The 13273-nt window shown below is 46.8% G+C and overlaps 1 protein-coding gene across 1 annotated transcript in view; it reads right to left on the minus strand.

The window, feature by feature from the left end:
• HIBADH (3-hydroxyisobutyrate dehydrogenase) overlaps positions 1 to 12291 on the minus strand; it is a 147387-nt gene extending 135096 nt beyond the window's left edge. The window contains exons 1-2 of the mRNA XM_072651014.1: positions 11979 to 12291; positions 2254 to 2411 (exon numbers count right to left, since the gene is read on the minus strand). Of these exons, the coding sequence (XP_072507115.1) occupies positions 2254 to 2411; positions 11979 to 12117 (297 nt within the window). The 5' untranslated portion in view covers positions 12118 to 12291. The remainder of the gene's footprint in view (positions 1 to 2253; positions 2412 to 11978) is intronic.
• Between the last annotated feature and the right edge of the window lie 982 nt (positions 12292 to 13273).

The following is a 13273-nucleotide window of genomic DNA, read 5'->3' on the forward strand; positions in this document are numbered from 1 at the left end:
ATGACAGAACAGGAAGATGATCAATGTTGAAGAGGATGTGAGAGAGTTGGAACACTAATTCATTGCTGATGGAGCTGTGAGCTGATCCAACCATTCTGGAGAGCAATTTGGAACTATGCCCAAAGGGCTATGAAAATGTGCATACCCTTTGACCCAGCAACATTGCTTCTAGGACTGTATCCCAAAGAGATCATAAAAATGGGAAATTTTTATGGGAAAATGGGAAATTTGTACATCCCACACGTACAAAAATATTTATAGCAGCTCTCTTTGTGGTGGCCAAAAACTGGAAATCAAGGGGATGTCCATCAATTGGGAAATGGCTGAACAAGTTGTGGTATATGAATGTAATAGAATACTATTGTGCTATAAGAAATGATGAACAGGAAGACTTCAGAGAGACCTGGAAAGCCTTATATGATCTGATGCTGAGAGAAAGGAGCAGAACCAGGAGAACTCTGTGCACAGCAATGACCACAGTGTGAGAGAGTTTTTTCTGGTAGACTTGGAACTTCACTGCAATGCAAGTTCTTAAAAAAATTCCCAATGGTCTTTTAAGGCAAAATGCCTTCCACATTGAGAGAAAGAGCTATGGAATGCAACCGCAGAATGTAGCAGATCATTTTCTTTTGTATTACGTTTTGGTTTGTTATATGATTTCTCCCATTCATTTTAATTCTTCTACACAGCATGACTATAGTGAAGATGTTATTTAATAGGAATGTATGTGTAGAACCTATATAAAATTGTATGCCCTCTCGGGGAGGGAGGGGGGAGGGAAAGGCGAGAGAGGGGGAAAAAAAATCCAAACTATATGGTAGTGATTGTAGAACACTGAAAACAAATAAAATATAATGATAGTAACAACAACAATAACAAAAAAGAAGCCTGTGGCAGAGCACCATGAGCGGCATCATCCCCATTTTACAGATGAGGAGACTGAGACTCCAAGGATTTGAAGGACTCATTAAGGGACAAGCATACAGCCCAAGGGTCTCCAAACACCAAGTCTAAAGCTCTTCCCAGTCTGGCAGACTGCTTTCTGCGTTTGCCTCTACCATCGTGCCTTTCCTCCACTTGCCCCTCTAAAACTAATCAACTGACAATTCTAATTATGATTCATAAAATCTTGTGAAGTCGTCCCTTTCTTTGCCCTCATTTACCACAAACGTAGTTCAGCCTAAGACTTTCCGTGGCCTTTCCTGATCCCTCTGGTTGTTAAGGTTCTCTCCTTTGTCAAAATCTATTGTACGTATTTGTCACATATTTATACATTTATTTTATGTGTATGCGTTCCACTAGGCAGTGAGGTGGCACAATGCACTGAGCACAGGATCAAGGATTAGGAAGACCTGACTTCAAATTCCACATCACTTCCTAACCATGTTACCTGAATCAGTGATTTATCCTGTCTTCCTCAGCTTCCTCATCTGTAAAATGGATACTACCTCACAGGGTGGTTATGAGGATCAGATGTGGTCCATATAACAGCACTTGGCAGACCTTTGAGTACTTGGTACAGCAATCCTGGCTATTAGTTACTGCTGCCGCTGCTGCTGTATTCCACCACTTGAGAGCAGGGACTGTTTCCAGACTGCTTCTGCATCCCCAGTGCCTACTGTACATACTTTATGTTGTTCAATTGTTTTCAGTCCTGTCCAATTCTTTGTAACTCCATTTGGGCTCTTCCTGGCAAAGATCCTGGTAGTGGTTTGCCAGTTCCTTCTACAGTTCATTTTACAGATGAGGAAACTGAGGCAAACAGGGTTAAATGACTTGCCCAGGGTCACACAGCTAGCTCATGTCTGAAGCCAAATTTGAACTCAGATCTTCCTGACTTTAGGCCTGGCCACCCGCTCCCACATCTCCCATTAAAGCCCGAGAGAAAGAGATCTAAAATAACAACAAAGACCATTTGGTCAAATCTAGGGAAAAGCAAGACCGAATCACCTGGAGCTGCACAGACCCTCCCTCCTGATTTCTGCTTCATTATAGAAATCTCTCCTCTTTCATGAGTCTCAGATATGGAGCCAGAGGACTCATTATATCGTGAAGAGTAAAACATTTTTACTATACCAGATTTAAAATTATATGAGGTATATTATGTCTCACAAAGATACCACTTCTCATTCAAATACACATTTGTTTTAAAATGTAAACATTTGGAAACCCTACAGTTATCCAACACATGCACACACACACACGCATGCACGTACACACATGCACGCACACACACAGAGATAGGTACTTTACCTGTTCCCCATCTTTGAAGTCTTTGCATGCTTCTGGGAATATGTCATAAAGAACGAGGGGGTATCCATGTTTGATGAGGTTTTTCGCCATTGGATTTCCCATATTGCCCAGTCCAATGAATCCAACTGGAGTCTTGGAAGCCATTGACCTAGAACACACTGATTTCAATACAATATTTTCAATCAGTATGAAAAAGTAATTTTTTAAAACTTCAAATGACTTTTAAATTTCAATTTTTTGTTAAAATTTTTAAACTTAGAAATACCCATAGAGAAATAAGCAATGTAATTTCTAACGATCCTACATTCATTATCATTAAGTAGTATCTCATCTAGGAGAAAATGAAGTGCTCTGTCCTGCTTTCTACATCCATTCCTTCTCTTTCCCATTTTTAGAAACAAATTAAGTCATGCTTCTAAATGGCTCCATTTGTTATGAAGTCTGCCTGTCCTGCCCAAATCAAAGCCTGAACATTGAATTTCTTCCCCAACTAACAGGGCTTGAGAGCATTCTGATTTCTGCTCAGGAGAAAGGAGTCTAACACTTGGATTTATTATAATAAAAGCTAACTAGTTTCCAAAGATGCTCTTTCTCATTCATTTGGAATAAAATTCCAAGGCATTAATATCAGAATCCTATCACTAGTTCCTTGATGCCCCACTTTTAGGGCCATTTACCACAGAGGTATCTTTTACTATCTTAGTTTTTCAAACTACATGAAATTCTTTTTTTTTCTCATTAACTAAAAATATCTTAAGTCACCAGGAAAGTTTACTGGTTAAAGGGACACCATATGGAAAATCTGTGCACTAGGAATCCTTGCCCCTTTTCCCACCGTACTCCCCAGTCCACGCCAGAATCAGCGCCAGGAGCTCAAGGGCAGAAATCAACAAATCATCTGAACTTCCAGGAGAGGCCTGGGCACTGCCCGAAGTCACATCGGACCCAGGCATTTCCAACTCTGGGTGGCTAGGTGGCACCATAGTGCCAGGTCTGGAGTCAGGAAGACCTGAGTTCAAATATGCCCTCAGACACTTCCTAGCTATGTGACCCTGAACAAGTCACTTAACCCTGTTTGCCTCAGTTTCCTCATATGTAAAATGGCAAACCATGCCAGTATCTCTACCATGAAGACCCCCAAAGCAGTTACAAAGAGTCAGACAGGACTGAAACAACCAAACATCTCTGACCCCAAGACTGGACCTTTATCCATGAGGCCACCAATGTTAACTCTTTTACAATGTTTATTTTCCAAGAAGCACAACAGCTTAGTGGGTAAAGAGTGACCCTTTAAGCGAGAAGAACTAGGTTCAAGTTCCATTAAATATCTAAAGGCTGCATGATCCTGGACAAATCACTGAAATTCTCAGTGTCCCAGGCCGATCTGCTCTTGATAAGGGAATTTCTTTTGGGGGAGTTCCTCAAACCAATGAAATCACAGGATCAGAGCAGAGAACCAAATATACGGGTTTTTTCTCTATTTATAAATAAATTACCTAACCAAATAAAAATGTCTGCCTTGCCTCTAAAACTATTTAGGCCCATGGTGACCCTAAAGTCTAGAGATTCTGATTTTAGCTCTGGTTCTCCCCCTCACTAGGGATGTGACCTCAGGCAATTCACTTCGCCACTGTGCCTCTCAGCTTCCTCATTCAGAAAAGGAAGAGGATTGATTATAGGTTCTCTCAGAATGTATGGCTCAGCACCTAACAGAAATCATGGAGAACCTGCAAGGTGTGGGGCCAGGTGAAATATGAACAATGTGCTCCTGTCAAGTCAGTAGTGCCCATGTGTCCTACAGATCAGTAAAAAAAAAAAGTTTGAGGACTGATTTTAAAAATAAAAACAAAAAACTGCCCTTGTAAGACTGATCTCTGACATGGACACTACTAAAGGGAAAGCTTCGCAGGATTTAAGGCAAGAAAGATGTGTCAAGCATCCCCTTTGCACAAAGTTCTATTCTGTGATCAACACTGAGGCCACAAAGGTGAAATAAGCCACAGTCTTGGCACCACAGGACTTGAGGATCTAATCACCAATACACACACACACACACACACACACGCACACACACACACACACACACACGCACACACACACGCACTCTCAAACAAACTGTATAATTGCCCTACAAATTAGGATTCATAAACAAATTATGAGTACAAAGAGGAGGACCAAAGTGCTATGGAAAATGTGAGGAGAGAGAAATCCCTTGCAGTTTATGGAGGAAAGGAAGGTTGAGTGGGGCCCAGCTGGGGCAGGATCAGGGGGTGGAAAGTGCCCTAGCTCCAGAATGAGGCTAGTATGACTAAAGGTTCAGAAGTGGGAAAATGTGAGATAAAGCTTGACAAACACAGCAGAAACAAATGGTGGAGAGCCCTAACCATCAGGATAAGAAGCAGATAACTATTTAATTAGCAATGGGGGGCCACTTAGAAGTTTTTCGAGCAGAGGAGTGATGTGTTCAGAGCTATAGATGCATTATGGCATGGGAGTGAAGGCTGAATTGAAGCAGGGGTCCTAGAGCTGGAGGCCACAGCCTATGTATAAATCTCAGGGAGCCTGTAGACTTGGAGGGGAAAACAATTACATGCTTAATTTTAACAACCTCTAAATGAAATTGAGAATTTCATTCAACTGTGAATTTTAAAAAAAATCTGAGAAAGGGTCCACAGGCTTCAGCAGATTGCCAAAGGGGTGCACATTACCCAACAGGGGTAAAAGCCTCAAATTTGGGAGAAGGGTAATGTTGGAAGACTGGGGCTCAGAAATCACCTAGTCCAACCTCCTTAGTTACAGATTAAAAAGTGAAGCCCTGGATGCCCATCAATTGGGGAATGGCTGAACCAGTTGTGGTGTGTGTTCATCCTTCATTGCCAAAGAAGACCATGCCATCAGATAAATAATGACATGACTTGCACTTGACTTTGTTTTGAGGGAGGGAGGGCTGTGCAGGTCACCAGTCTCACTTCTCCAGAGCCATTTGAATCCAGTGATCAGATATTCATCAGGATGACTGGAGATGACCCAGAATGAGGCACTTGGGGCTAAGTGACTTGCCCAAGGTCACACAGCTAGTGAGTGTCAAGTGTCTGAGGTGAGATTTGAACTCAGATCCTCCTGACTCCTGCACTGGTGCTCCATCCACTGTACCACCTAGCTGCCCCAGTTGTGGTATATGAATGTAATAGAATACTACTGTGCTATAAGAAATGATGAACAGGCAGACTTCAGAAAATCCTGGAAAGACTTATATGAACTGATGCTGAGTGAAGTGAGCAGAACCAGAACACTGTTCACAGAAACAGCCACAGTGTGCAATGACTCATAGAATCGTTGATGGACTTCTCAGCAACGCAAGGACCTAAAACAGTTCCAAAGGACTCATGACAGAAAATGCCATCCACATCCAAGGAAAGAACCATGAAGATGGGAGGCAGAGCAAAGCAGACTATTTTCTTGTTTTATTATTTTCTTCCTCATGGTTTCTCCCATTCGTTATAATTCTTCTACGTAACATGACTAATGTGAAAATGAGCCTAACAGGGATGTATGTGTAGAGCCCATATCAAATTGCATGCTGGCTTGGGGAGGGAGTGGGAGAAAATTTAAAATTTATGGAAGTGAATGCTGAAAACTAAAAATAAATAAATTGAAAACTGTAAAACAAATAAAATAAAATCCAGACATGGAGAAAAACAGTGAAAATCCAGAGACAAAGTGACGTGCCGCAGGATGCCAAGGAGACAAAGCAGGGATACCAAGTGAGGCCAATGAGTTCAAAACCACAACCTTCCCCACCACCTCCGACTAGTTAAGAGGCTGCTACTGCCCACAAAAGGCTTCAGAAGTTGCATAAATGCAGATGATGGAATTCATGGCAGAGAGCTCCCTTCCATTAAGCATTCATTCACCAGCGTGCTAAAAAGAACAGAGAAGCATTTAGTAAGCCCCGACTGTATGCAGGTACACAGAGAGCCAGGGAGGCACTTGAGTGATTTCCCAGGTAACACAGGGATAACTGACCCTTGAAACTCTCCAGTCCTTTTTGCTCCCACTCTTGGGGAAACTGATGAAACATATGAATACACTTTCCAGCCTAGTAAACACAGCACCCTGGATCTAACTTCACCTTTCTTTCATGATCCAGGATGTCATGGTGCCCCACATTCTTTGCATAAACATCAATCATTGCTGTACAAGACAGCCCAGTCTACACAGCCCACCTGCCTTCAAAGTTGCATTTGGTTTCAAATACATTCCAGATAAGGCTTTTTTTCCTTGTCCTTTGTCTCTCTCATATGAAACTATGGTGAAGACTGTATCGGAGCCTGGCTTTTGCTTGCTGCACTCGCTCGGGACTCTCCCTTCCTCACTGGCCGCTTCCCCTGCTTCTCCTTCACAGACATTCTCCTTCTCTGCCCCCAACATCTGTGCCTTCCTGCCTCCACTCGCCTGTTTTCTTCGCTTCCTGCAATACAGGCCTCGGGATTGTTCTAGCTAATCCCTACATTGAGGGTCTCCTCCCTCATGGAACCAGTGGATCCTGACCCCTTCTCAAAACTGATTCCCACAATGCTTGCCTTCAAAAAAGCAATGCAACTTTCAAGAATGTTGTTACATGAGTTCCAACAAATGGAGGTTTAACAGCAGCGTGTAATCATCAGAGACATCTATTTACAAGTCCATTTGCAGAGACTAAAACAAAAGGCCTTTCGTTTTAAGTAAACTAAGACACACTGATTCAGAAGGAAAAGGAAAACAAGAAGGTCATGTTAACGCCTTCCTACCCAGTCATCCCCAAGTTGTCTTATTTGGGTACTCTTCCCCACAAACTCCTTTCCAGGTCTGGAAACAGTATCCAATCACCTTTGGCATTGCTCTGGGAAGACATGTGCTGGTCTCCCCTTTCCTGGTCCTGTTTACCATCTGGCAGGTACCCCTTCTTGGCCACCCCTCCTGGACTAGAATAAGAGCAGGAGCCAGCCTCGTTGTGGGATTGTCATCCCCAAGCTTAGCAAAGTGCTCAGCACAGAAGCTTAGTAAGGGTGAGGGCATTTTGAATGTGTCAAAAAATTTCTTACATGTAATTGGGAAATATTTAATAAAGTAAATAGAAATATATTGGAAAAATGCTTTTTCAATCACCCATTCATTCAACTCCATCTTCAACACTGACATTTCCTGAAGACAAAAGCTCTAGACGGTATCTGCTCTGAAGGTCCACCAAGAGGCCTTCTTAGGGCAGTAAGTTTTCATCATTTAACACTTGGGCCTGAACTCCAACTCCCCCAGAGGACAGTGGTGGGCCAGGCTGGGCCAGTGGGCCTTCAGTGCCAATTTACAGTTCTCCAGTGTCCTAAAGGGCCTTTGGCTTAGATATTGCAGTCCAACAATAAGTACAGGCCTCTTCAGAACAAAAAATGGACACAAGATGCTAAGGGACACATTATGCTTTCTAATTCCAAGTGACTTTCTTTTTAGAAGTCACTTAACGAGAAGCATAGTCTGTTAATCCAACCTTCCTTGACACGAATGCTACTGACTTAAGTATAACAACCAGAAACATGGCATTGTGCCAGACTGATTATGGCAAATTAGGCCCAGGGAAAGAGAAAGTTTAGAATCTGGCATGAGTAAGGTGGGGGAACTCTAATTTAGATGGCGCTTTAATATTCTTAAGGGCGTGATAGGACTATATGCTTCTTCTCAATTTATTTATTCAAAAACAATTATTGAGCAAGTCGTAAGTATAAAGCTAGGGCAGTATGGGGAACTAAAAATCAAACAGTCACTGCCTTCAAGAGGTGCACAACCTAGTCATAACTCACATTTATACAGGGCACTAAGTAATAATTCATAATTCACAGGGCACTAAATTTTGCAAAGCTTGTCTCACAACCACCCCATGAGGGGAGGGGAAGCAAAGACAAACACGCCAACAACTAACAGAAAACAGAAGTGCCCCACGCAGACACATGTGCCTGATAGAGGACATGCAAGGGTGGATGGGGGGAGGTTCCCCAAGAAGGTGGCACCAGAGCTGGGCCAGACTCTGCACCAGGTGCGGAGGATACCAAGTCAAAGCTGGGGCAGCCTCTGTCCTCGAGGAGTTGACCGCTGTCAAAGGAGAGGACGGAAGGATTCCAAGCAGAAGGCACACCATGGGAAAGGGTGAAGATATGTCTCCCCAGGAAAGCCCAGGGGGCAGAAGAACCAGCAGGCCAGCTTGGGGGGATCACAGCACACCTACAGGGGGACAAGAGGCGGCCACAAAAACAAGGAAGGCCCAGAATGCTGATCAAGGAGTCAGGGCTCTATGTGACTAGTAATTAGAAGCCCCCACATGGACGTTTTCCAACCTTCTCTACTCTCTGGCCCAGTGACCTCCTCAGCTCCCCAGGTCTGCCTGATCATCTCCTCTCTCCTGAGCCAGAATTCTCCATCATCAAATGCCTGCACATGCCCAACTCAGCACATTCAAAACAGAATTCATTCACTTTACACCCAAACTGGTGATGGTACCACATCATCCTGACTCCTCCCTTTCCCTCACCCCACATAGGGTGTCTTTCAGCACTCCTCCCTTCCTCCCATCCCCAGTGCAGGCCTCATCACCTCTGACACTATGGCCAACGACTGACCAGGGCATCCCCTACAATAACTCCCCATGGCTCCGCAGGCTCCCCACTTGCTGGGCATTTCGAGTCCTTCTCAAAAACTGGTCCCAGCCTCTCTCCAACTTGATCCCAGGTCACTCCCACACCCAGTCCTGGACGGGGCCAAACTCAGCTCTTCTCTGTCTTCACACAGCACTCTCACCTCCAGAACCTCAGACCTTCCTGTCTCCAACTCCCAGAATTCCCTGTACCTAAAACCAAATCTCCTCAACCTGCAACAGCCTCCCGTCTCTAACCACCTTGTATTTATTCTCTAGAGCTTTACCCTGTATGTACTTACTTATAAATCTCTAAGAGGATGTACCTGGAAGGATTGTTTCTTTCTGCCTTTGTGTCCCCTGTACCTAACACAATGTCTGGCACATAGCAGGCACTTAATACAAGCTTATTGATTGACTGACTGGGAGAGTGTCATCACAAACTGTGATGGTAATTAAAAGTAGCATCTCTTGAAAATAAATTTTGACCACAAATTAACAAATGGATGGCCGAAGTGAATATTTTCTAGAATGAGAAATTAAATATTCAAAGTTTCCCCAAAAGCAGTGTATATCTTTTGTCAAAATCCCCTACCCACCTTAGGTAAGCTGGTTATCTTGATCAATACCATTTAATGATAACGATTTTTCCTATGTCTATGTTGGTAGACCAACAGCAAAGCATTTTCTGGGGAAAATGTACATCTTTGGAATTCCCTTTGCCATGGCTAACAAAAAAACAATTCAATTTTAGGGCAAGACATAAAACTTACCTTTACAAAAAAAAACCTTCCATAATGCTTAACAATTTATTTGTTAAAATAATTTAACATTATTTTTTGCTGGTAATTTGTTTTAAATGACCACTGCTGTTTTAAATATCTTCATGCTACTCTGTGCTTACCACAACCTAAAACTTTTAAGTGAAAATGTCAGACTTTTAACCATCAAATTTTACTACATTCGTGATGATATCCATATAATATGGATAATATGAGGGCAAATATCCTTTACAGAACACTGGACAACACTAAACAATTAAGTAATATTAAAAATTGCAATAATGACTCTTCAACATGTCACTTTTTTTCTTAACATCTCTAAGATTCTCAATAAGTTATGGGTATGTGTCTTTACTCTTTGCAATTATATCAAATTAAAATATGTTTTTTCTACTAAAAGTAGGAGAGAAAAATGTCACATCACACAGAAATGAGTCTGTAAAAAGAAGCAATTGTTATTGATTTCCAAAAAAATCTTCCAGAAATCCCCTCAAAGCAAGGTTGTATTTAAAGTCATACTTGCACATCACATAATTTTGCTAAGCCAAAGAGTCCAAAATATAATAGATGTAAAAAGATAGCCAAGTAGGAACAGAAGACTCTTATCATCATTTCATTCTTTGTGCTTGTATCTTCAAGGCCTCTGGCTGACCAATTGATCTCTTCCTATTACTGTTACAGCCCTAGACCCCAGAATTTCCCCTAGTAATTTATAGGAACTTTCATCACTCATAAGAGAGAACTCCCACACACATTCTACTATGAACTGGTGAAAAAGGAGGAAGGAAGAAAGGAAGAAAGGAAGGAAGGAAGGAAGGAAGCAAGGAAGCAAGGAAGGAAGGAAGCAAGGAAGCAAGGAAGGAAGGAAGGAGGGATCAAAATAAGCAATATTTTTTATGTTCTCCCAATATGGATTACTACTCTGAACGTAGATAGAATCTGTGAATTTATTTCTTAGCACTGAGATTTCAACCTGGCATCTGCCTCCTGATAAGTACAGGGAAGTTCATGCCTTTGGGTTTTCCTAGATAAAGGGGGGAAGGAATAAGAGTCTGAGAATGTTGTGCCCCAAGAATAAAGATCCCAGGACCACAGAGTTAGAGCTGGAAGGGACCTGAAGGGCCACTGGGTCCAAGCTCCTCACTTTACAGATGAGGAAACTGAGGTCTGGAGAGGCTAAGTGACTTTGACAAGGTCACACAGCTAGCAAGTATCTGAGGTGGGATACGAACTCAGGTCTTCTTGACTCTGCAAATGAAGGTGAGAGACTCAGAGAAGTCAAGACTTGACCAGGGGGTCAGGAAGAGGCCTTGGATCCAGCTCCCTTAGGGCAGCTCACTCCCTCTCCTGCTGCCTAAGACAACAATAACTGGCAGACTTTTATTTTCTAAAAGAGACACAGCAAAGTGTCTAATTATATGAAATTATATTTATCATAAATAAATTTCATTATTTTGATTATTATATGAATAATATGAATTATATGAAATAAGGGGAAAAGGCCAAGTCCACTATTAACTTTCACCAACTCGTCCAGAGAAATGTTGGGTTTTGTTTTTAATGGAAACCCTGGGCAACAGTTAGAGGTCACAGGTTTAGAAATGGAGGAGGGCAAAGGGAGGGGGGCTAAGTTAGGGGAGGGGGGGGGGAGGGGGAGGAGGGAGAGGAGGGGGAGGAGGAGGGGGAGGGGAGGGGGAGGAGGAGGGGGAGGGGAGGGGGGAGGGAAAGGGGAGGGAGACGAAAGGGGAGGGGAGGGGAGGGGAAGGAGGAGGGAGGGGGAGGAGGAGGGAGGGGGAGGGGGAGGGAAGGTGCGTCCACCCCCCAGGTGTGTCCTGAGGGCACTGGCCAGCACTAGGCTGGTCTCCCGGGCTCTCTAAGGAGGCTACACGTGCACGGAGCCTGGCACACAGCAGGCGCTTAATGAGTGCTGACGGACGGGCTCTGGATCCAGCCCCGCCACCGCCTCAGTTTCCCCTCCCGCACGGGGCAGGTTCTCCCCCCGGCCTCAGTTTCCCCTTCTGTACACCAGAGCACCGCCCGGGGCCCCGGGGGCCGCTGGTGCCGGCATTCAGAGCCCCCGCGCCTCACGGGCGCGGCGGCGGCAGGGGCAGAGCCTGGGGTTCGAATCCCGGCTCAGCGTCCCCACCCGGGGCGGCCTCCCGAGGCCCGACCCCGACCCTCCCTCCGGAGGGTCAGCAGGGCCCGCCGGGCCCGGCCAGAGCTAACCCGCCCAGCCGCCCGCCCAGCCTGCGTCCGGCGCCGCCGCCAGGCCCTCCGGCCCTTACCCGCCGCGAGGCCGGCCTGGCCTGCGCCCCGCCGCCGGCCCCGGCCCAGCAGGCTGCCGGCCGCCCCCCGGAGAACCAGCGCGGCTGCCATGCTGCGAGCTAGCGAGCTAGCGGCCGAACGAGCGCCTCCTGCCGTCATCGCCGCCGACCGGCAGGCGCGCCGTCCAATAGCTCCGCCGCGCCCCTCACGCCTCCGCCCGCGCGCCAATGAGAGAGCGCGCTCGCGGTAGGGGGCGGGGACAGAGGCGCTCCGCCCCCCGCCCCGGGGCCGCAGGCGCTCCGCCCCGCCCTTCCCGTGCCCCTGACTCGGCAGCCTCTCTTCTGTTTGTTTACGGAGGGCGCAGGAGGGGCGTGCGAGGGGGTGTGGCTGTCAATCAGGGCCGGGCCCGCCCCCTGCAGGCCGAGGGGCGGAGCCTGGAGCGGCCGGGCGATCCGCCGGTCTAGGGGTGGGAGGCTCTTCCTCAGCTGGACCTCCGGGCCGAACCCTCCGGCCCCAGACCCTCCTGGGACCGCCCGGGCCCTGACACAGCCCTCAAAAGCCCGAGACCCCCAGAGTCCAAACCTCGCATTCTTTATACCAGGAAGCTGAAACCCAGTCCCCTCCATAAACATTGATTAAGCGCTTGCTGTATGCCAGGCGCAGGGCGAAATGTCGGGGAAACCAGGAAGGGGCGGGATAGGGAAGACCCCGCGCTCGAGCAACCTGGCTTTACACAGGGTAGACCCGAAATAGCAGAGGAAGGCACTAGAATTCGGGGGTGGGGGTAGCAGCCAGCAAGGGGAGGGGGCTTCTAGGCACGGGGCATAGCGGGGGAAAATGCCCGGAGTCTGGAAACGGAGGGTCTCACGGGGGGACAGCGGCAGAGCAGTGACACTGTGCGGTAGACGGGAAGCAGTCCAGGTGCAAGGAACCTGCAAAGGGGCCATGACCGACACGGTCCGGGTGCCAGGGACTCTGCGCTGCAGGAGGCCCCTCCCCTCCCCCCTGCCTGCCGCCCCAGCCACGGTGCCCTCTGGAATGCCAGCCCTCCAGCACCCGCGGCACTTCTGTCCTCCTCTCCCCGCCCCTCGGCCCTGTCCAGCCTCATTGTGTGAGCCAAACGGGACCTCCAGATTGGCCCAGGGCCGGCCTGGAGCCCCCAGCCCCTGCTGCTGCCCCCGCTGGGGTTACCAGCCGGCCTGGAGCCTCCAGCCCCCGCTGCTGCCCCCGCTGGGGTTACCAGCCGGCCTGGAGCCCCCAGCGCCCGCTGCTGCCCCCGCTGGGGTTACCAGCCGGCCTGGAGCCCCAGCCCCTC

The sequence above is a fragment of the Notamacropus eugenii genome, chromosome 3 (genome assembly GCF_028372415.1).
Source record: "Notamacropus eugenii isolate mMacEug1 chromosome 3, mMacEug1.pri_v2, whole genome shotgun sequence".
Classification (NCBI taxonomy): Eukaryota; Metazoa; Chordata; class Mammalia; order Diprotodontia; family Macropodidae; genus Notamacropus; species Notamacropus eugenii.